General features: G+C 39.7%; 1 protein-coding gene across 1 annotated transcript in view; it reads right to left on the reverse strand.

Moving 5' to 3' along the window:
• The window catches only part of KDR (kinase insert domain receptor), a 36,401-nt gene extending 12,823 nt beyond the window's left edge, over nucleotides 1-23,578 (reverse strand). Inside the window, exons 1-15 of the mRNA XM_073583553.1 lie at nucleotides 23,370-23,578; nucleotides 21,640-21,712; nucleotides 20,761-20,948; nucleotides 17,129-17,268; nucleotides 14,754-14,922; nucleotides 14,231-14,370; nucleotides 9,282-9,450; nucleotides 6,990-7,104; nucleotides 6,755-6,906; nucleotides 6,505-6,661; nucleotides 5,041-5,164; nucleotides 3,814-3,922; nucleotides 2,739-3,071; nucleotides 372-518; nucleotides 47-178 (exon numbers count right to left, since the gene is read on the reverse strand). Coding sequence (XP_073439654.1) covers nucleotides 47-178; nucleotides 372-518; nucleotides 2,739-3,071; nucleotides 3,814-3,922; nucleotides 5,041-5,164; nucleotides 6,505-6,661; nucleotides 6,755-6,906; nucleotides 6,990-7,104; nucleotides 9,282-9,450; nucleotides 14,231-14,370; nucleotides 14,754-14,922; nucleotides 17,129-17,268; nucleotides 20,761-20,948; nucleotides 21,640-21,712; nucleotides 23,370-23,436 — 2,215 coding nt within the window. The 5' untranslated portion in view covers nucleotides 23,437-23,578. The remainder of the gene's footprint in view (nucleotides 1-46; nucleotides 179-371; nucleotides 519-2,738; nucleotides 3,072-3,813; nucleotides 3,923-5,040; nucleotides 5,165-6,504; nucleotides 6,662-6,754; nucleotides 6,907-6,989; nucleotides 7,105-9,281; nucleotides 9,451-14,230; nucleotides 14,371-14,753; nucleotides 14,923-17,128; nucleotides 17,269-20,760; nucleotides 20,949-21,639; nucleotides 21,713-23,369) is intronic.
• Between the last annotated feature and the right edge of the window lie 291 nt (nucleotides 23,579-23,869).

Here is a 23,869-nt window from a genome sequence, read left to right on the forward strand (position 1 = left end):
CATTTGAGTTATTCATTATTTTTGGGTGGGTATTGAGTGTAGTTACCATATACTGTAAAGTACATTCCAGCTTCTGCACAACCCAACTCATTGCAGGCTCGGCAGGAATAATATCCTTCATCTTGCTTTCTAACGCGCTGTATGGTCAATGTTCTGTTCTGATCTTTTAAAATAATACCTGTGAAGAAGAATACAGTGATGTGTGAGTGAACTGATATATGGTGAAAAACATAGTGGAATGTAATTAATTGCAACAAGGAGTGGATACAAAATTATACAGTCCTATAGAATAGGTAAATACAACAGAAATAAATGGAGATAAATATGAAAAATGTATTTTGTATTTCAAAGACAAAGGAAAAGATCAGTACCTGAATCTCCAATCAAAGCATCAGAATTTTTAAACCATAGAATTTGTGGCTCTGGTAATCCAGTGGCGAGGCAGCGCACCTCCATAGTCTCACTGACATTGGTGGTCTGGTTCTTCAGGTCATCATGAATAATTGGATGCTTTTGGGCTGTTAAAATAATAAAATATTATGAAACAGTGAATGCATATAACAATTTATTATTAAACTTGCTTCTGAAATGTTAGATGTTGAAAAGCGAAGTGAACCATATATCAGTTTGTATATGGATGTGTTAAATGTTTGTGTCCCATCTTCATATATTAGCATGTTTCACTGATCGGTTGTGACATAGGGTGTTCTGACTTATGTCATTAAATCATAATTTGTACTGCAGTGTGATTTTCAAATCCACACTATATACAAAACCTCTGCTTGAGGTTTAGGAGCAGCATCAAGGAAAAGTGACATCAATTGACCCAGAGTACAAATAGTCAGTAAATGAACATTTACCTGTTTGTAAACCGGTCCTGACAATGTGCACTGATTTACTTATTTACATTTAGTTGTGCACATACGTGTGCAGATCATGATTAGAACTGGTTTTCAACCTCTGAATGTAAAGAAGAATGCTGCAATTCACTGAAATAAGCAGAGATCTTATCTTATCAGGTGAGGAGCTGAAAATGGTTTCTTTTAGTAAGCTACTGTATATACTCGTGTTTAAGTCTACCCAAGTATAAGTCAAGGCACCTAATTTTGCCACGAAAAATTGGGAAAACATATTGATTCGAGTATAAGCCGGGTATGCATTGTCTCCGCATCCCCATCCTGGTATGATGGTTCTTCATCCCTATATCCTTGTATGCATTGCTCCTTATCCCCTATCTTTGTATACATGGCTCCTTATTCCCATCCTTGTATGAATGGCTCCCCAACCCTGTCCTGGTATGCATGGCTCCTCATCCATAATCTTGTATGCATGGTTCCTCATCCCCATCCTGGTATGCATGGTTCCTATTCCCTGTCCTGGTATGCATGGCTTTATATCCCTATTCTTTTTATTCTTTTATGCATGGCTCATTATTGGTATTCTTGTATGCATGGCTCCTCATCCCTGTCCTGGTATGCATGGCTCCTCATCCCTAATCTTGTGTGCATGGTTCCTCATCCCCATCCTGGTATGCATTGTTCCTATTCCCTGTCCTGGTATGCATGGCTTTATATCCCTATTCTTTTACGCATGGCTCATTATTGGTATTCTTGTATGCATGGCTCCTCATCCCTGTCCTGGTATGCATGGTTCCTCATCCCTTTCCTTGTATGCATGACCCCCCCCATGATAAAAGCATAAATAAAACTTCCTACTTACCTTCCCTGCATGCCCTGGCAGCATCTTGTTCCAGCTTCCAGCAGCTCCTGTGGCCAAGCGATCAGCAGGAACACGTGATCGCTCGGCTGCAGGAGCAGCTGAAAGCTGGAACAAGATGCTACCAGGGTGCGCAGGAAAGGTAAGTAGGAGGGTTTTTTTTACAACTGCTGGAAGCCGGAGGCTGCAGCTGTAACTGTGCTGCGTGCTGTAAAAGAAATGAATATTTATTGCCAGTGCAGTGAACATTCATTTCTCTTTAGCAGTGGGCACATTTACAGCTGCAGCCACCAGCTCCTGCCTCCTGTGACCCGCTGCTTCACCACTCCCCCTCCCCCGCCGGATTCTGGGACAATGACTTGTGTATAAGCCGAGGAGGGAGTTTTCAGTACAAAAAAAAAGTGATAAAAACTCGGCTTATACATGAGTATATACGGTATATTGCCTTGTATTTTGTAAACCATTTTTCTTTTTTTTTTAAACACTGGTCATCTCAGTATTGCTGCTCTTTCACCCCTCAGGTGGCTATGACTTTTGGAAACATGAGGCAGATGCCCCATTGGGTGCTACCCTGCCTGCTGAAGCATTTTTAGGGCAGGTGCAGATGACCGTGTATTTTCTCATCCGAGAAAATCGGGTCAATTATGCAATTGATACTCTGATCAAACTCTGCTTAGAGTGTGAGCACAGTGCGATCCGATTCTCTCGGATACGGAGAAGATCTCCATTTTGTCAGTCCTTGAAAATTGGACTGCATTCAGATGTGATCCGAGTGCATGCAGCAATTTTTTTCCTCTGACCGGAATGTTTTGTCGGATTGCACTCGTACTGAAAATACAGCCGTGAGCATGAGCCCCTAATAGAACTCATTGTCTTCATAGTTTAACAAATGCCTGCAAACATGCTGTTTTTGTACTTTTCTCTTCAGAAAATTTAACAAGCCTAATACAAAGAAAAAAATTCATTTTTTTACATTTCTGAAAAAAAAAATCTGTGATCTGCTAGAATGATGTTTCCCTTACCATGAATAGTTAATACAGTAGTGAAACAGCCCTTCCGCATGGTTTTCTTCTCCTGAGCTACACAGTCATAGTGACCTTGGTCATCCAAGGAGATATTATGCAGAGTCAGCTCCAAGGTCATGTATTCTCCATTGATATCCAATGTAGAGTGATTCATTTTAATGAGGTTGGTGAGATTTCCACAAGTGTGCAGGGACCAGTTACTTGCTCCAGGAGCCTTCCTCTTGAACCACGTTAAACTTCCATAGGTGGACTTATCAGCAATACATTTTAAAGTCACATTAACATGCTCAGTGAGTCTGCCCCTTGGGTGCATGTGGACATCAATGCCCCCTAAAATAACAAAGAAGTATGTTACTATGTTGTTGTTTCTCTCATTGTACAGGAAAACCTGAATTTGCGAACCATTGGTGATCTTCCCCAAAGGCTAGTGTTTGCGTCACAAAGCCATGTGTAGAAAACATCTAATACCTGAGTAGTGATAAATCGCTCTTTCCAAACTTAAAGGGCTTTTCCAGTGAAAATAAGCTATTACCTATCCACAGGATATCCATATCCATAGAATACTCATAGGATAGGTAACAACTTCTTGATCACTGGAGGACTGACCACTGAAACCCGCACTGATCTGCTGAAAGGGGAACTTTTAACCATACTATAATGGAGTGGAAGTGCGCTTGTGTAACCTGCACTTCATTCCCTATAGTGTTGCTGAGCATTGCAATCAATTTTGTTAACCCGGTAGAGAACAATTGTAGCAGAGGGCCGACATACAATTTTCTGCTACATTTTTTAACAGTGATAAAAGTTCCTCATCGGGAATTTAAGTTCTTGTTCAACCGATTGGTGGGATCTCATCGGTGGGAAACAATTGATCTGCAACAGCAAGTAATTACCTATCCTTTAGTTAGACGATAAACTGTTTTTACTGGACAACCGATCTAACCAGCGAGACTCGTAAAGCAGCTACGACTATAACTAGTCTTAACTAAAAAAAAAACTCAAGATGAACAAATCATTTTAACCTGTATCAAGGTAAAAAATAAACTTCAATGTAAAAGTTTATTTAACTTACGTGTCACATGGAAAGGAATGATGTGTTCATCGCTCCCAGCCTGGTTAGTGGCGGTGCACTTGTAGACAGCAGATACATGAGCTAATGAAATAAGCAGCTTGCTTATAGTCTAAAATAAAAAAATAAAAAACAAAAGAATATTTGCCATGTGGTATTAAGACGTCTTAAAGAAGCACTGTCAGAAAAAAATATTCTCTTAATAATATGAAGGTAGTGCAATGTAGGAAGAAGAGCACACAGCAGGGCATTGCACATTGGAGCATGAAGTCCCAGAAGCTCCAAATACAGAGCCGTAAATAACCACAAAACCTCCGAGCCATGTGCTTAAAGTCAACCGTCACCAGGTTTGGCCACTATAAGATATGGCTGCTGCCTTTCAGGGCTTATCTACATCATTCCATAATGCTGTAGATAAGCCCCCAAAAGGACCTGAAAGATAGGAAAAATAAGTTTTATTATACATTTCTGGGGGGCGGTCCGGTGTGGTATGGTCTGATGGGTGTCGCAGGTTCGGGCCTCTCATCTTCTTTTGATCTCCACTCTCCTGCTTGCTTTATGGCTCCTGCACAGGCATACTTATCTGCCCGGTTGAGGGCAGAGGAAAGTACTGCAGTGCACAGGCGCCAGGAAAGGTCAGAGAGGCCCAGTGCCTGCACACTGCAGTACTTTGCTCTGCTATCAACAGGGCAGCTAAGTACGCCTGCACAGGAGCATGATGCCGGGAGTGATGAAGCAAGCAGGAGGGCGGCGATTATAAGAAGTTGGGAGGCGCCGGACCCGAACTTACGACACCCATCGGATCGGACTACTCCCTGGGTGAGTATGATAAAACGTATTTTTCTTATCTTTCAGGTCAGGTTGGAGGTTTATCTACAGCATTATAGAATGCTGTATATCAGCCCTGAAAGGTGGTAGCCGCATCTTATAGCGGCCAAAACTGCTAACAGGATCCCTTTAAGATCTTCATAAGTATGAAGAAACATTGTCACTTTTACAATAGTTTCAAAGGTCTTTCTGAGAATACCTTATCAAGTAATAGAAAGCTGTGTGTGATTTTAATGAGCAGAATTTTTATTTTTTCATTTAAGTGAAAATTCAAAAATGTAAAAAATATCTGTGTCAAAATTCTGAAAATTGTATTTTTTATTAACCAGATATTGAGCATATTTCATTGCCTTTTAGTAAATGTTACAGTTGATTTCATGTAGATGAAAAATATAATCCCACCTTTAGTTTTCCTTCAATGATGTCAGTACGAATATCTGGCGTCTCAATTACATTCCCTCCGTAATGGTCAGTAATATTTCTCCACTTGGAACAACTATAGGGATTTTTCCCTGCATGATAAAGTCTACAAGGAAGGAAACATAACTAGATGTTAATAAAATCTATGCCAAGCTCCAGAAATAAAATGACCCTTAAACAATGGCCTAAATTCAAGTTCTATGGAGACTGAGAAGATCAATGATTGGTAAATAAATACAATTGTCCGGGTGAAAAGGTGAATTCTCTAGATCTTTTCCAAAATTAGCACTAATATTGAGGTCGTAGGAAGCAGGGGAGGGGAATAAGAAGGAAAGAAAACATTGAGGTGGATGGAGGACAGGGAGGGGCATAAGAAGAAAAAACAAATTCATTCATAAATTCATAATTCCTAGTTTATGTGGATGTGATGAAGCAGCATGGTCAGCTTACTGTTGTTCTATGGGATGGTAGGAAGCACTAGGGCTCCAGAGGAAGAAGTCAAAGGAAGTTATCTGGACAACAACAACAGGAAAGCGGAATACTCCAGTCTCTGTTGCAGGAAGCTGAAAGCTGTGCAGAGGTCTGATAAGGGAAACCATGTGGTCCCAACACAGGATTCCTGGCTATCACCCTGTACATCAATCAGCACATTTCCTCTTGGATGGCCTTTCACACAGATAGTCTTAAAAAAAACTCACTGTAGACTTCATTTTACTCAAGAACTACTGTATAAAAGAAGACATGATAAGACATTCCACTACAGAGATCCACAGACATACGTAAGTGCCAATACAAAGAGGTCTTCAGAGTTGGTACTAAAGTCATCGTTGACTAAGATAAGAAAGAATGAAACAGCGAAAAGATATCTGGTATAACAATATACTGAGTCATCTTCTGGCCATTACAAATATAATTCCCACTGGGACTTTACTGGTAGAAAAGTGGGCAAACAGAAATCCTTTCATTAGGTATGCTATAACTGTTTCCCGAATTAAACAATTAAGAACTCAAATGGAAATTTTGATTTGCTGAACATGCATTTTCCTTCCATTGATAAAGTGGAAATAGGAGGTTGCCAGGAACCTCTGGTAATAATGTTTAGAAAAAAACAACAATTTTTATGTCCAGAGAAAGGTCAAAGTTTCACCCAAAATTTAGATGTCACATAAGTGATTGGCAGCTCCATGCACATGACATTATAATTAAGTACCAAATGCATATGACCAACATTAAAGGCATTCACATTTAGAGACATGAGTGCTTTCTTCTAGAAATAGTGTCACAACTGTCCATGGATGTATTGCAGTTCAGGGGTGTGACACTAGTTTTATGTAAAAAAAAAAAAAAAAAAGCAGCCTACTGAAAAAAAGAACATATTCCCTCTAGTACATGGGATAGCAATAATATTCTCTAGGGCACAAAACTCATCTATGTAAAAGTACTCACTGTGGTAGGTATGTGCACTCTTCTTCCAGCTGCCATGACCACTGAATGCTCAGAGGGGTTGGTATTCCATATGCAGTACATGTGAGAGAGAACGCTTTGCCATACTTGTATGATTCCAGGGTGGAGGACACAGCTCTTTCACCTATTTGCGGCGGCACTGCAGAACAACATGGGCACAACGTCATCGTCAACTCCTTCATATGACTAACAACATCTGTACTTCAGACAATACAAAACAACTGAAATTCACCGTGTACAAAGACTTGAAAGGTGTGTCTCTCAAAATCCTTTGTTGTTGGGTTAGTGAGAGTAACAGTATAATTCCCAATGTCATGTTCCTCACAGTGACCGATTGACAGGAAATATCGGTACTTTTGATGCACCATTTTTCCATTCTTTCTCCTTTAAAAAAAAAAAACATTCACAGTTAAACAAAAGATATATTACAGAAAGTACCATGATAAAACTTTTTCCAATGGATTTACCATGTCACTTCAGGATCGGGAAACGCCGTAAATTTTACTGGTATCCTGATGTCATTTCCAGCATTACACACAATGACTTTTTCCATTTCTTCATCCATAATTATAAATGGCTTTTCTGTGAATAGAAATGAGATGTAAATTACATTAATGTTCAGATTTTCAAAACTGTAATCAGTTACTTATTTATTTATTTTGATTGCTTAAGTACCATCAACCTATTCCGCCACTGTACAGGGATTGTAATCCTTCTCACAGCAAAATCTCAGATACACCTACAGTAAAGGTACTTTATTACTAATCTTATTTACCTATATGTAATTCGGAGAATGACAGAGAAAACAGAGAACCCAGTGGAAACAATATGGCGACTAGTGTTGAGCACAAGTGCTCTCTACTCGAGTTTGCATTAGGTCGCACGAGCCCCCCCGCAATACTTGGTGCGTACCGGAGCACCCCGATGCAAATTAAAGTTGCAAGCATTTGAGCTCCACACTAATGACGACATATTCAATGCAGCGACCTGTTATCAAATTTTGTGTAGTACCTTTATGTTAAAAATCCTCACTCTACCCCTGGATAAAATCCTTGATGGGTGTAGTATCCACAATGGGGTCACTTGTGGGTTTGACTTTCCATTGTCTAGGCACATTAGGGGCTCTCCAAGACTGACATGGCGTCAGCTATCGATTCGAGCCATTTTTGCTTTGAAAAGTCAAATGGTGATGCTTCCCTTCTGAACCTTGCTGTGTGCACAAACAGTAGTTTTCCCTCACATACGGGGTATCAGCGTACTCAGGAGAAATTGCACAATAAATGTTGGGGTCCATGTTATCCTTGTGAAAATAAAAAAATTGGGGCTAAAGCAAAATTGCTGTGAAAAAAAGTAAAATGTTAATTTTTTCCTTCCACATTCCATTAATTCCTGTGAAGCACCTGAAGGGTTAATACATTTCTTGAATGTGGTTTGGAGGATTTGAGGGGTGCAGTTTTTAGAATGGTGATACTTTGGGGTATTTTCTGTCGTACAGGCCCCTCAAAATCACTTTAAATGTGAGGTGTTCCCTAAAAAAATGGTTTTGTAAATTTTATTGCAAAATTGAGAAACTGATGGTCAAATTTGAACCCTTCTAACTTCCTAACAAAAGAAAATTATGTTTCAAAAATTGTGCTGATGTAAAGTAGACACATGAGAAATAATATTTACAAATTATTTTGTGTGACATAACGCTCTGATTTAGGGTGAGTTTCCACTATGCACATTCCTTGCACTTTGGACAGAGCGTAAACCCCGCTCCGCCCAAAGTGCCGCCCCCTTCTCTACGTGCAGTGATTCCAGATGTGCTCATTGAACACATCCGGAATCGCTGCAGTGAATACATAGAGTAGGCTATTTACCTTGCGGAGACTGAGCGTCTCCGCAAGGTAAACAGACATGCTGTGGTCTAAAAAGGCGTGCCGCATGTCTGGAATCGCAGGGCCGCCGGATGCGTGTTTACACGCATAGTGGAGATGGGAATTCACAAAATCCCCTCCACTATGCTGTAACATCTGGACGCTGCGTTCAACCAGCAAGTGGAAACATACCCTTAGGGGCATAAAAATTTAAATTTTAAAAATTGTGAAATTTAAAAATGTTGGTCAAAAATGTTGATATTTTCATAAATATATGTAACTCCACTAATTTACCACTAACATCAAGTACAATATGTCACAAAAAAAAGTCTCAGAACCACTGGGATCAGATGAAGCATTCCAGAATTATTACCACATAAAGTAACACTGGTCAGATTTAAAAAAAATTTGGTCTGGTCATTAAGGTCAAAATTAGCTTCATCCAATAAGGGGTTAATAAGCATTAAAGAGCTTTATATATTGTGCATGCCATTAGCTTGGAGAATAAAATCCTGATGACAGTTTCCCTTTCTATCATTTACAAAAGAAATTATGTGATATATTTTATAGAGACTGCACTTTGCTGGGATGTCGAGGTCTTGAGACCCCCACCGATCAGTCCAAACACTGATCTGAAGTGTGCAGCTCTAGCGTGAGCTGCATGTATATAGGGTGCACAGGCTCAATAGTAAATCTATAGGTCCTTACACCTCTCTCAGCAAAGTGGATTTCAAAGACATAGACTTAATATTGAGCATTGAGCACGATCACTGATCTGAGCGCTCAGTTGATGCAGGAAGAGTGGTTTTCTGACCGTTGGATGGTGTATCAGCAGCACATAGAAGGCCATATAATACATTTTTTTTTTTAATGATAGGTACTTTTCAGTACAAGTCTTACCATGTACAATGACCTTGGTGGTGTTAGTCTTACTCATGCCTCCAGTGTCTGCTGTGCAGCTATAATACCCTTCATCTTCCAAAGTTGCCTCTTCTATAGTCAGCGATCCCGTGTAGTTCAGAACACTTGCTAACTGATATCTGGATAATTTTTCAATTGCCCTGTTATCCTAACATTCCAAAAGAACAAATGTATAATATAAAATCTGAGTATTCACAGCACATAAAGAACAGATTTCACTCTTTTTAAATGATACATTTATTAAGGAAGAAAAAGAGAGAAAAAGATCCACAGCTAGATATAAATAAAAACTCTACTTTATTTCATTCCATTAAAAAAGATTGTCCAGACAGGTAATTAATTACAAGCCTTGTTATATAAATTTAATGATTTGTATTTTCTGCAAGCTGTGTCATATGCTAATGACATTGTGATGTCATAGGAGGCTGAACATATATATTACTTCTGTGTTTGTAATGTTACCATATTCTACCGCTAAGGGCTGCGGCCAGAAACGCGTCAGAATGTTGGACATTTTTTAACCTGTCTGGACAATCTTTTTTAATGGAATGAAATAAAGAAGAGTTTTTTATTTATATCTAGCTGTGGATCTTTTTTTTCTCTCTTTTTCTTCCTTAATTTATTCGATGGTCAAATGGATTTGGATCCTGGCTGCATTATCAACAGGCTACCGACCATATAATACATGGTGAGGCGTCCTTTCTACAAAAAATTTTTTTTTCCTTTTCTTTTTCTGATACATTTATTACCACTTCTTTCACTGTCACTGTAATTGAGATGATAAAATCTGAAGTACAGCAATAACAATAATTATAGTGCTTTTTACCTTGACAATCAAATTAAATTTTCACAGGGCATCCACATATTGGTGGATACAGTGGGATGTAAAAGTTTGGGCACCTCTTGTCAAAATTACTGCTATTGTATCATAGCTTGTAAATGCTTTTTGTAGGCAGCCAAGAGTCTTTCAGTTCCTGTTTGAGGGATTTTCAGCCATTCTTACTTGGAAAATTCCTCCAGTTCTGCGAGATTCCTTGGTCGTCTTACATGCACTGCTATTCTGAGGTCTAGAAACAGACCCTTCAGTTGTACCTTTTGAGGTACTCTATTGTGGATTTTGATATGTGTTTAGGATCATTCATTATCCATTTGTAGAAGCCAATGTCTTCTCAACTTCAGCTTTTCTTGCAGATGTTGTTATGTTTACATTAAGTTTTTGATGAAATTTAATTGAATCCATTTTTCCCTCTACCCGTAAAGTGTTCCCCGGTGACTGCAACACAACCCCAAAGCATGATTGATCCCCTCCAATGCTAAATGGCTGGCGAGATGCTCTTTTCCTGAAATTCTGTGCCCTTTTCTCCCCATACCTCATCAGTCCACAAGACTTCTTTGCAAAATGCTTGTTTCGATGTTCTTTTGCATACTTCTGATTCTGAATTTTAAGGTAAGGACGCAGGAGAGGTTCTATTCTTAGGACTCTTCCATAAAGGCCATGTTTGTGCAGGTGTCTCTGAACAGTAGAACAATGTACCACAACTCCAGAGTCTGCTAAATCTTTCAGAATGTCTTTTGCAGTCAAGTGGAGGTTCTGGTTTTCCTTTCTAGCAATTCTACAAGCAGCTCTCACAGACATTATCTTAACCCCCAATGTTCTTGTTACCTGCCATTTCTTAATTAAATTTCAAGTTGAGGAAAAGGTAACTTGAAAATGCTCTGCTATCTTCTTATAGCCTTCTCCTTCTTTGCCGACCCCCACCATTATCATTTTCAGAGTTCTAGGCAGCTGCTTAGATGAACCCATGGCTGCTGCTCTTTGGCACAGTGTTAACGGAAGCTTGGCTTTTATTAGCTGAGTCATAACCCTAACAGCCTAATTATAGTCTGATACCTTGGTCAAAGTTATCTGAGCACATAAATCTCCAAGGGTACCCAAACTTTAGCATAGGCCCATTTTCATGTTTGTAATTTTTAAAATGTTAAAAATGACAATTTTTTTTTTGGATAAAATACAAATTAAATGTGTCATCTTTAACTTTAGGCCTTTTAGAGATAATTTCATCTTCAACTTGCTTAACTGTACACAATGACAGTAGTTTTAACCAGGGTGCTCAAACTCAATGTAGATCCAAAAGCAATCATATTGCCAATGTGTACTATACACCATTCTTTTCCTTTTAACCCCTTCAAGACCTGCGCTGTACTAGTACAGCACAGATCGCTTCTCTCCCTTTGATGTGGGCTCCGGTGCTGAGTCCACCTCTTTCCCGGCACATGTCAGCTGTTTTGAACAGCTGACATATGCCCGGAGCAGCCACGGGTGGAACTGTGATCCACCTGTGGCTATTAACCCGTTAAATGCCACTGTCAAGTGCAAACTCTGACAGCACATTTAACGCTCACTTCCTGTGCATCGGTGACCCCCATCACATGATCGCGGGTCACAGATAGCTTGACATGACAACCAGAGGTCTCCAGGAGACCTCTATTGTTGTCACAGCCGGCTTACTGTCATAGCAAGTGAGGTATTCTGCTACACACAGCTGATTGCCTGTACGTAGCAGAGCCGATCGGGTTATGGCAGCTTCTAGTCTCCCATAGAGACTATTGCAGCATGCCAAAAGTGAAAAAAATGTCCTTTTGCCCCATTCAAAATAAAACAATAAAACATACACAAATTTGGTATCTCCACATTCAGAATCGCTCAATCTATCAATAAAAAAAGGATTAACCTGATCACTAAATGGCGTAGCGAGAAAAAAAGTTAAAATTACAAAATTAAATTTTTTTGGTCGCCACGACATTGCATTAAAATGCAAAGACGGGTGATCAAAAGAACATATCTGCACAAAAGGGGTATCAATAAAAACGCAGCTCGGCGTGCAAAAAATAAGCCCTCACCCAACCCGAGATAATGAAAAATGGAGACGCCACGGGTCTCGGAAAATGGAGCAGTTTTTTTTTTTAACAATCTTTGGATTTTTTTTCACCACTTAAATGAAAAAGAACCTAGACATGTTTCATGTCTGTGAACTCGTAATGACCTGGAGAATCATAATAGCAGGTCAGTTTTAGCATTTGGTGAACATGGTGAAAAAAAATCCAAAAAACCATTGTGGAATTGCACTTTTTTTGCAATTTCACTGCACTTGGAATTTTTTTTCCCATTTTTGAGTACACAATGTGGTAAAACCAATGTATCATTCAAAAGTACAATGTGTCTCACAAAAAACAAGCCCTATAAATGGCTATATTGACAGAAAAAGTAAAAAAGTTATGGCTCTGGGAAGAAGGGGAGCGAAAAACAGAAACGCAAAAACGAAAAAGGGCAAGGTCTCAAAGGGCTTAAGATATTCTTTTATCTCTAAACCCGTTTCATGCTCTGTTTATAAGGCTAGTTTCACACTTGCTTTTTTTTGCAGCGCGTTTTTCCCGCAAAAAAACGCATTAAAAAAACGCATACAAAAGCATACAACTGCTGCGTTTTTTTCAAGCATTTTTATGAGCATGCATGAAAAAAACGCAGCGTTTTTATGCGTTTGTAAGCGTTTTTAGTGCGTTTTTACCGCGTTTGCGTTTTTTTCCAACATTAGGTGGCCCCTCACACTAACCCAAACCAAGACTTTACTAACCCTAACCCTGACCCTAACCCTAACCCTAACCCTAACTAACCCTAACCCTAACCCTAACTAACCCTAACCCTAACCCTAACCCTGACCCTAACCCTTAACCAAACCATACTTAACCCTAACTCAAACCCTAAACCCTAACTAACCCTAACCCTAACCCTGACCCTAACCCTAACCCTAACCCTAACTAACCCTAACCCTAACCCTGACCCTAACCCTAACCCTAACCCTAACTAACCCTAACCCTAACCCTGACCCTAACCCTAACCCTCACCCTAACTAACCCTAACCCTAACCCTGACCCTAACCCTGACCCTAACCCTTAACCAAACCATACTTAACCATAACCCTGACCCTAACCCTAACCCTAACCCTGACCCTAACCCTTAACCAAACCATACTTAACCCTAACCCTGACCCTAACCCTAACCCTAACCCTAACCCTAACCCTGACCCTAACCCTTAACCAAACCATACTTAACCCTAACCCTGACCCTAACCCCAACCCTAACCCTGACCCTGACCCTAACCCTAACCCTAAACCCCTTTAACTAACCCTAACTCTAACCCAAACCCCTAAATTCCATGGTTAAAAAAAAAAACGCTTGTGCAAAAAAACGCATACATAAGCATGCCAATGCGCACATATGCGCACCCATAGGCTATAATGGCCATTTTTAGCGCAAAACGTGCGCATATGTGCGCATGCGCTTTTTTGCAGGGCCAAAAAATGCAACATGCTGCGTCTGGAAAATACCAACGCATACCCCAAAAAAAGCAGCGCATGAAAATCGCATACATGCGCATGGCAGCGCGCAGGTATGCGCACCCATGTTAAATATAGGGGAAAAAACGCATGCGCAGGTTAGCGTTTTTTTCCAGCGCTAAAAAACGCAAATGTGAAACCAGCCTAACAGCTCAGAATCTCTGCACTCACTGCAAAGCTTATGAGGCAGGAAGTAATTGGAGCTTTAATGAAGAGTCATCTTACGCAGAGAGAAGCCCAGACAACATATGAAGCTCGCCAAGGACACTGATGAGAACTCTCTACTAGTTCGCTAGAAGCAAAAGCATGAATATGAATTGGAAGACATTGTGTTCCTGAATGTTGGGGCTTCCGATTTGAGAGCCAAAGTTGTTAATTATAGAAACAGAGCGTGGAAGAGTAAAACTGGGGAAAAATACCTGATACAGGTCACAAGATCATAAATTCTGGTTTTACTCCAGTACATCCAATAGCTCATTCTTATAATTCATCTTAGAAACTCTATAAACAAGCAACAAAAAAGCACAAATTACCCCCATTGAAGGAAAGTCCCATTTAAATTGAACTCTGGCATTGAATTGCGTCTGCGCAGTGCAAGATAGTGCCAGCTTCTGTCCAACAGCCAAATAGATCTGAGGGTGGGGGGTGATTGAAAGACTGAAGATTTTAAATTCTAAAAGAAAGAGAAAAAAACACATTAAGACACTATGTATCATCTACACGAAAGAGTAATTCTGTGAGCTCTCTCCATCTAAGCCATGCTCACAAGTTCAGTATTTGGTCAGTATTTTACCTCAGTATTTATAAGCCAAAACCAGGAGTGGGTGATAATCCAGAAGTGGTGACGTGTTTCTATTATACTTTTCCTCTGATTGTTCCTCTCCTGGTTTTGGCTTACAAATACTGATGTAAAAATCTCACCAAATACTCAACATGTGCATGTGGCCTTACATGACTGCACAACGATGATGATTATATTAGGCTGTTTTGGTTTATTCATATTATATTACAATATAATAGATTATTATTCATGGAGAACTAATATCTGACGCTTACCTACAACGACAATAATGAAGTTGGAAGATTTATATGTTTGCCCATTCCAAATAGTTTCACAGAAGACCATATCGGAAAACCTCAGCAGTCCACTCGAAATGATGATGCCCTTTTTATAGTTCCAATGTATACTGTGCCCATTTGGAGCAAATGCATTTTCAGCATATTTCTGCATGAAAATATGCACAATTAAATCAGTTAATTTACAAAAAGTAAAGGTGTAACTATTGTTTTGAGTTAATAAGATTTGCAAGCTCCAGTAGACGCATTGGTATTTTGTGGCTGTTGAACTTGAGCATTGTGACCCTCCTCTTGCCTGCCAGCATCCCCAGTGCCTCTTCTGATTAGAAGGCATGGAGAAAACCAAAAGCAAAACACAAAACAAATATCCTGGAATAAAAAAGTAAAAAAATATATTGCAAAAATTGCATGAAGGTAGTAATAGTAGTAATAATAAGGGTATTTAGTTAACATAATTTTGTAGAAGCCATCCCGCCACGTCACGGCAACCCTTGTGGGACAGTCCTATTCATTGTGCATTCTGTGCATATAAGGGTGTGACCGCCCTGTTTCTGAGTTGGAAAATCCATCCTGTCTGGCCTATACTATTACTGGTGGTTCAGTCCCTCTGTCCTTGTTCACATTTACGTCACTTGACAAGTGGAAAGGTTTTAAATACAAGAGTTAGGACTGTCCCACAAGGGTTGCCGTGACGTGGCGGGATGGCTTCTACATTATTTTGATCAAAATTATGTTAACTAAATACCCTTATTATTACTACTATTACTACCTTCATGCAATTTTTGCAATATATTTTTTTACTTTTTTATTCCAGGATATTTGTTTTGTGTTTTGCTTTTGGTTTTCTCTGTGTAAAGGTCATGTGTTCATATGCAATTACATTTTGCATGCACATTAATTTACTTTTTCTGCTCAGACCCAGTTTCTGATTAGAAGGCATGGTGCGGCAGCACACGAGTGTTACGCCACAATGTAATACTGTCATGGTTTCATTAATAAGAAGAGATGCTGTCTGGAAGAAGGAGGTTCGCAATGCTGTAGTTTGGTAGCCATGAACTAACAATGTGGTCGTTGCACCAAGGTGATGTAGATTTCTTAAAGGAAATCTGTCAGTAGGATCACCCCTCCTAAGATGCCTATATAAGCAAATAAGTCATAAAAAGTTTAACAAAATGGTACCTTGATATCTGCAATTCCATGTCCTATTACAGAGAAATCCACATTTTTCTTAATATGTAAATGAGCTGTTAAGATCTATGGGTTGGACAGAGATCTCCCTGAGAATCTGCCTCCAGAGCTTATTTTAGATGAAAAGCCTTACCAGTGTGAGACGTGTAATGACTGACAGTCCGCTCTCCTGATCTACATGTCTCACACTGGTAACTTCCCCTTTCATACTTCCACTTTCATTTAAAATAACCTCTGGTGGTAGATTACCAGGGAGATCTATGTCCAGCCCATAGATCTTAATAGCTCATTTTCATATTAAAAAATATGTAAATTTCTTCCCTATAGATGGCTTAGGAGGGGTGATCATATTGAGTGATTCTCTTTAAAGACAAAAATATTGAATTCATGGAAGAATATCATGTAGACGGTCACAAGGGAGCATTCTCTGCGTCTGGAGGGGAAAAGGTTTTTCCACCAACATATAAGAGGATTCTTTACAGTTAGGGCAATGAGAATCTGGAATTCCCTGCCTGAGGAGGGGGTGATGGCAAACTCAGTCGAAGGGTTCAAGAGAGGCCTGGATGTCTTCCTGGAGCATAACAATATTGTATCTTACAGTTATTGTTAGGTTCTTTAGAAGGACGTAGATCTGGGGATTTATTCTGACAGAATTTTATAGGCTGAACTGGATGGACTAATGTCTTTTTTCGGCCTTACTAACTATGTTACTATGTTACTATGTATGTGGCCCAATTGATTAGAAGGCCATAAACAAGCAGATTATTCAACCAAAGCAATTAATAGTGAGCTGTAGGAATTTTCTGACAATGACTGTGTGCTTCACACATATAAATATACAGACATTATGGGTGTGTTCACACCCTGCAGATGCCTTGGAAAAATTCCAACTGGCACAGATATCCACATGAAACTTCATATTTTACAGAATGCCAGTCTTACTTGCAGATTGTATTTCTCCATTCAGTTGACATGGGTAAAATCTGAGCCAGATGGGGCCTATTATCAATTCGAAAATCCAGAGCAAATTTTAAATCCGCTTGTAATTATAAGGTGTCACAGCATCTCATATCATTAAAATAATGAAGAAACAGAAAAGAGAAACTGGTACAATATTCAAAATCAAAGGTCCATGGAAAGCGTTCTAAAATGTAAGTATTCCTTACTGTGCGCAAGGTTACGTTGAGATCCTCTCGAGAAGCAACGCATGGGATTACCACAGTCTGATTTCCTGCAGAATCGTCCCCAGGAATGCGCACAACAATAGGGGTGTCACTAGCTGATGACGCAAATGGAGAGCTCTGATCTAAAAATGAAATGAATGCTGAAAATATAAGCATCATACTCATCATAAAGCAGAAATATAACCAGAGCTGGTCACAGGGTTCTGTTGTAAATGTTAAATATTTTTTATTTAAGCCTTTACCATCATGACAGATTATTGTTTCACGCAAACTTTATTAAAAGACTTTTTGGAAAGTTAATAGTCAATTAAATGGACTTTATTCAACAATATATCAGTTTAATTAAAAGTCACTACTTTCAGGACCATACATAGAGAGGAGGTCATTCTTTTACAATGCTAGTCCAGGACCACCCCACCATCCCCTCACATCTAATAATAATAATAATAATAAATTTTATTTTTATAGCGCCGACATATTCCGCAGCACTTTACATTTCAGAGGGGATTTGTACAGACAATAGACATTACAGCATAACAATAATCACATACAGTAGATTATAACAAATACCAAGAGGAATGAGGGCCCTGCTCGCAAGCTTACAGTCTATGAGGAAAGAGGTAGACACGAAAGGTGGGTGGTAACAGTTGCCCTGATTGTATGGACCAGCCATAATGTTAAGTGTGTAACAGTACAGACACAAAGGGCTAATGGATGCATAAAGCATGTGGGAACATGATGCTGGGAACCTGGTTATGGTAAAACTTTTGGCTCTGCCACACAGGGATAGGTTAGGTTAATGTGTTGAGGCGATAGGCCAGTCTGAATAAATGCGTTTTCAGGACACGCTTAAAATTGTGGGGATTGGGGACTAATCGTATTGACCTGGGAAGTGCATTCCAAAGAATTGGCGCGGCACGTGTAAAGTCTTGGAGACGGGAGTGGGAGGTTCTGACTATTGAGGATACTAACCTCAGGTCATCAGCAGAACGGAGGGCGCGGGTAGGGTGGTATACTGAAACAAGGGAGGAGATGTAGGGTGGTGCTGAGCCATGGAGGGCTTTGTGGGTGAGGGTAATAAGTTTATACTGAATTCTGGAGTGGATGGGTAGCCAGTGTAATGACTGGCACAAGGTAGAGGCATCGGTGTAACGATTGGTGAGGAATATGATCCTGGCTGCAGCATTCAAGACAGATTGGAAAGGGGAGAGTTTTGTAAGAGGGAGACCGATTAGAAGAGAGTTACAATAGTCGAGACGAGAATGAATAAGAGAAACAGTAAGAGTTTTTGCAGAGTCAAAAGTAAGAAAAGGTCGAATTCTAGAAATGTTTTTGAGGTGCAGATGACAAGAGCGAGCCAGTGATCGAATGTGGGGGGCAAAGGAAAGCTCGGAATCAAGTATGACCCCAAGACAGCGGGCATGTTGCTGGGGAGTAATAGTGGAACCACAGACGGAAATGGCAATGTCGGGTGTAGGTACATTAGTAGCGGGAGGAAACACAAGGAGTTCAGTCTTTGATAGGTTCAGTTTCAGATATAGTGAGGACATGATATTAGACACAGCGTTTAGACAATCGCCAGTGTTTTCTAGAAAGGCTGGCGTGATGTCAGGAGAAGAAGCGTATAATTGGGTGTCATCAGCATAGAGATGGTAATGGAAACCAAATCTACTGATTGTTTGACCAATAGGGGCAGTGTACAAGGAGAAGAGGAGGGGGCCTAGAACCGATCCTTGAGGAACCCCAACAGTAAGGGGAAGGTGAGAGGAGGAGGAACCGGCAAAAGAAACAGTAAAGGAGCGGTCGGAGAGATAGGAGGAGAACCAGGAGAGAACGGTGTCCTTGAGGCCAATGGAATGGAGCATAGTGAGGAGGAGCTGATGATCCACAGTGTCGAATGCTGCAGAGAGATCCAAGAGAATTAGCATGGAGTAATGACCATTTGTTTTAGCTGTTAGCAGATCATTAGAGACTTTAGTGAGGGCAGTTTCAGTGGAGTGTAAAGAGCGGAAACCGGATTGGAGAGGGTCGAGAACAGAGTTTTCTGAGAGATAGCGGATAAGACGGGAGTGGACCAGGCGTTCCAGGAGTTTAGAGATGAAGGGAAGATTAGAGACAGGTCTATAGTTAGCGGCACAGTTTTGGTCGAGGGATGGTTTTTTAAGTAGTGGATGTATGATGGCATGCTTAAATGAGGAGGGAAAAATACCAGAAGAGAGAGAGAGGTTAAATATTTTAGTTAGGTGAGGGGTGACAGCAGGGGAAAGGGACTGGAGGAAATGTGACGGAAATGGGTCACTGGTGCAAGTAGTTGGGCGAGAAGATGCAAGGAGCCTGCTTACTTCTTCTTCTGTGACTGGTTCAAAATCAGAGAGTGAGTTAGATGCAGTGGGGGAGGGAGGACAGTGCATGGTATGAGGGGATTTGGAGATAATTTCCTGTCGGATCTGGTCAATTTTTTCTTTGAAGTAAGTGGCCAGATCGTCAGCTCGGAGCTCCGTGGTTGGGGCCTGTACTCTTGGATTGAGTAGGGAATGAAAAGTGTCAAAGAGACGTTTCGGGTTATTGGACAGTGAGGTGATGAGGGTGTTGAAATAGGTTTGTTTTGAGAGGTGAAGGGCAGTGTTGTATGTTCTAAGCATAAACTTAAAATGGATGAATCAAAATCTCCTTTGATACTATTACAGGAAGGTTAGCATCTATGTGCCACCACTTTCCAACCTCTGTCGGGTAGAAGTGATGTCTTGGGTAGTTTCCACTCCTTTTTTTCCCCTATCACTGGTTATGATGATTGGTTGAGCATTGTGCATGATAAAGTGCAATAATAAATCTCACTCAACTGTACATTAAATGGACACATAGTAAGATAGACAAAAGATTTTAAGGTTTATTCTGGTTGGTAGAAGTCATCACCTATAATAATAATCTTTATTTTTATATAGCGCTAACATATTCCGCAGCGCTTTGCAGTTTGCACACATTATCAATGTCCCCGATGGGGCTCACAATCTAAATATGCACAACGTAGGTGGTCACTTCTAGATCGGTGGAGTTACGACCATTGAGAACCCCAATGAAGCACTTTTATCCCCATTGCACATCTTTGACAGCCACTCCATTCATTCTCCATGAAACTGCTATAAAAAGCCCAATATGGCACTTTGGCATTCCCATGGAAAATGAATCGATTGGTGGTCAAGCATGCACACTGCTGTTCCATTGTAGTGGTGACAAAAGTGCTTCATTCTGGCGATCAGTGGGGGTTTCAGCAATCGGACCTCCACCATTCTAGAAATTATCACCTTTCCAAAGAAATGGTAGAGTATTAGAGTATGTCCCTTTGGAAAAGTGATAACTTCTTCCAATCAGAATTCTCTTTCAAAGTCCATCTTCATATACTATGACAAAAGTAGGAAGAAGCTGTCCTTCGAATTCACAATTGTTTATTCACCAAATGCTGCATTTAATCCCAAAGTGGAACTGAAGTTCTACTTCTCTTGTCATTTTGTTGTTCTTTGGATCAAACCATTGGCAGATCTGCCCCGGGAGTTTATTTTAACCTGTGTTCCTTTTCTCTATTTTTTAAACTATATTATTGACATGTATGCACTTACCTACAATGGACACGTGTACCCTGGAGACACTACTGCTACCTTCATAGTAGCACTTGTATGTTCCTGTGTCATTTACAGTGAACTGGGATACAACAATTGTCTGGCAATAGACGCTTTCATTGCACACAAAGAGTGACAGGCGGCTATCAACGGGACCGGGCAACGACCAAACCACTGGTTGCTCCCCACTGAAAAATAAAGAATTTATATTTACATAAAATCTTCTCCTTCAAATTATATAATTCCAGATATCGATAATGACGTGATGTGTAATGCTGAAATACATAACTTCTAGCACCATGTGTATATAAAGGGGGTATGACTTATACATGACTGAGTCATTTCCACTTCCACAGGACATTGTCCAAGTACGAAGGGAAAACTAGTGCAACAAATCCAATACTTTTTGGTAAAATCTAGGATCACTATTGTCTGCCAATCTCTACTTTACATTAAACATTCTCCTCTATTAAGACATGTTCAACAGATTTAAAAAAATCTCTCAATTAGGGAACAGCAAGACGTCAGTCCCCCCGTTCACGAGTCCACTGATGCCCTGTGGTTTTCCCATCAATAACACCCGACTGCTGAGGCTGCCGCCAGTAAGATCGTCCACAATTAGCTGCTTGTCACTCATATTAGGTATAAATGTGCTGAAGTAGCTGATTTCAACCATTTCAAACATCCATTGATCAAAAATGTTTTAAACCCTGCGCTGGAATTTTTTATATCTTTTGATTAATTTATCTATGTATCAAAAAGTTGAATACATTTTTTTAATCTGTAAAGACTCAGGACAGAGCGTGCTAACCAGTCCATATAGTAACATACAGATAAACACATCTTTCATGTCAATTTCCTGAACACAATGTAACATACCTGCAAGTAATATTTAGTGTATGGTTTGAAGCTATGGAGAGATTGGCATTCTTAGTACTTAATATGGGGGTATCTGGAAAGAAAAAAACAACAACAATGTAATGTAATATAGAATTATATAAGGTAATACAATCTAAAATAATAGTACTAATAAAAACTTAATTGCATAGATCATTATGTAGAAAATAATTTATTTGTAACTATAACTATCATAACAGGAAGACAGTGCAGATGGCCCAGAGGTAAAACGCTAGCAAATCAATTCATAACCTTGGGTGGAGTTCCTGTTTTTCTGCCAGGGCAGTTCCAAGGTCTTTATAAAAGGATTTGTGACATTAAAATGTGGTAGCCCTCATCTGACGATCTCACGCCCTCTCCATCAGTGCTAAAATACTATCATAAGTCTTCTGCCCGCTGATTGGAAACTTCTAGAGTCAACAAGCACCAATTAATCTAGCGTTAATGAGATATCGGTGATGTTGTCCGTCTCCATGCATTGTTCCACTGTGCCCTTCCTCTGTTCCATCATAAAATGTCACAACTTGTACATTTAAAGCACAATATCCCATAAAGTTGCCTAATATTCCGGTAAGGGTGCTGTGATAACAGTAATACATGAGACATCATTAGTCAACACAAACCAAAATTACATACATGGGTGGTATTATACATTCATACATATAACGGTGGTCTACGAGTTGTCACATTACAGCTATTCAGGAACTACTGCTCCCAGAAAGTAAGCGATAGGTAGAGTTGTAGTTATTGGATGATGGGTGTTGTAGTTTCACAACTGAATAACTACATGTTGCAGATCAATGGTTAAGAATATTCTTTTCGGCAACTACATATTTTCACCATAACTTAATGATGAAGAGTAAGCAAGTTCTCTAAAAAAATTAAATTGTAACTGAAAAAAAAAAAAATGTAGCAATAAAAGAGAGAAATGATGCCATTTTTACTTTAAAATGTCACATATACTGGCACCTGCATAAAACACTTCCATACATCTCTTCATGAATTTAGAGGCATGGAGAGGTACAGTAGAGTCCCCATGTAAAGTCAAACATGCTGAGAAAACGCTTTTTGGGATCTGCTCTTTTGGACATAACATGCATAAAAGTTTTTGCATAATTTTCAAATATACAAAAGTTTTGAAAACTTTTCCCATACAATGAGGCATTTTTACGTACACAGCTCTGCACCACTTTTATCCGGCAAACTTTAATTGAATACTTTCTGTAGTTTAAATAACAGACATATGCATCTCATAATATACAGTCAGCCATTTAATTTATTACATATATCACTCAGTGTGACAATTAACTTTTTTTCTTACTACGAGTACTGATCATAGATTTAATAACTTTTACTTCCAATATATGCCATTATGTCAATAATTGTTGCCTTTTTGCCACAAAAGTAACCGGATAGAATCAATTGAAATCTTTTAGATTCATGGGAAGTTGTGGTCACATTTCTTCTGTTTTTAATGATCATGGATTGTAGTTATGAATATACTGGAGGGAAAGTGTTCCCATCATATAACAACTCGTGATATCTTTATGGGACAGTTGGCCAATATAAAAACTCTGTGTGATGAACGGATGTTCTCTGACATCTCTAGTATTCCAACACAACAGGAAAATCTGATCTCAGGAAAATAACAAAGTAAACAAAGTAAAGTAATAATAATAAACATTTCAGAACTGCAAAGTGGGATCTCTTACCTGAAGCTGAAAGAACTCCCACCATGCAGCAATTTATCAGGACAATCAGCATCACTTTACTCCTCATCTTCTTCTTCTTTGGGTCAATAATATCCCAAATGAGAAGTTTGGAAGGAATCAGAGGAGATCTGCTGTCAGACACATGGACAGTTCTCTAGTGCAAGGTCTCACAATGGCTGGAAGGATGTGGATTGACTAATCCAATGCTGCACTCAGGGCTCAGGATGCTCATATGCAGATCCAGCAGCATGCACAGAGACACTGACAGCAGAGCACTGGCAGCTCCTGTGCCTTTACTCTGAAGCCACACCCCCTACTGAACCACACCCTCTTTCATTCATAAGATTGGGAGTCTGACAAATGAGTTCTTCCCATTAGCACAGATCTGATTTCTGCTGTTTGAAGTTTTACAATAATTCCAGTAATATACACACATAGATATATACACACATGGAGAAACCAGCAGACAATGAATCATAGTAACATTTCCATTCAGGATT

The sequence above is a fragment of the Dendrobates tinctorius genome, unplaced genomic scaffold (genome assembly GCF_039654945.1).
Source record: "Dendrobates tinctorius isolate UK_male_01 unplaced genomic scaffold, ASM3965494v1 ptg000079l, whole genome shotgun sequence".
In the NCBI taxonomy this organism is placed as follows: domain Eukaryota; kingdom Metazoa; phylum Chordata; class Amphibia; order Anura; family Dendrobatidae; genus Dendrobates; species Dendrobates tinctorius.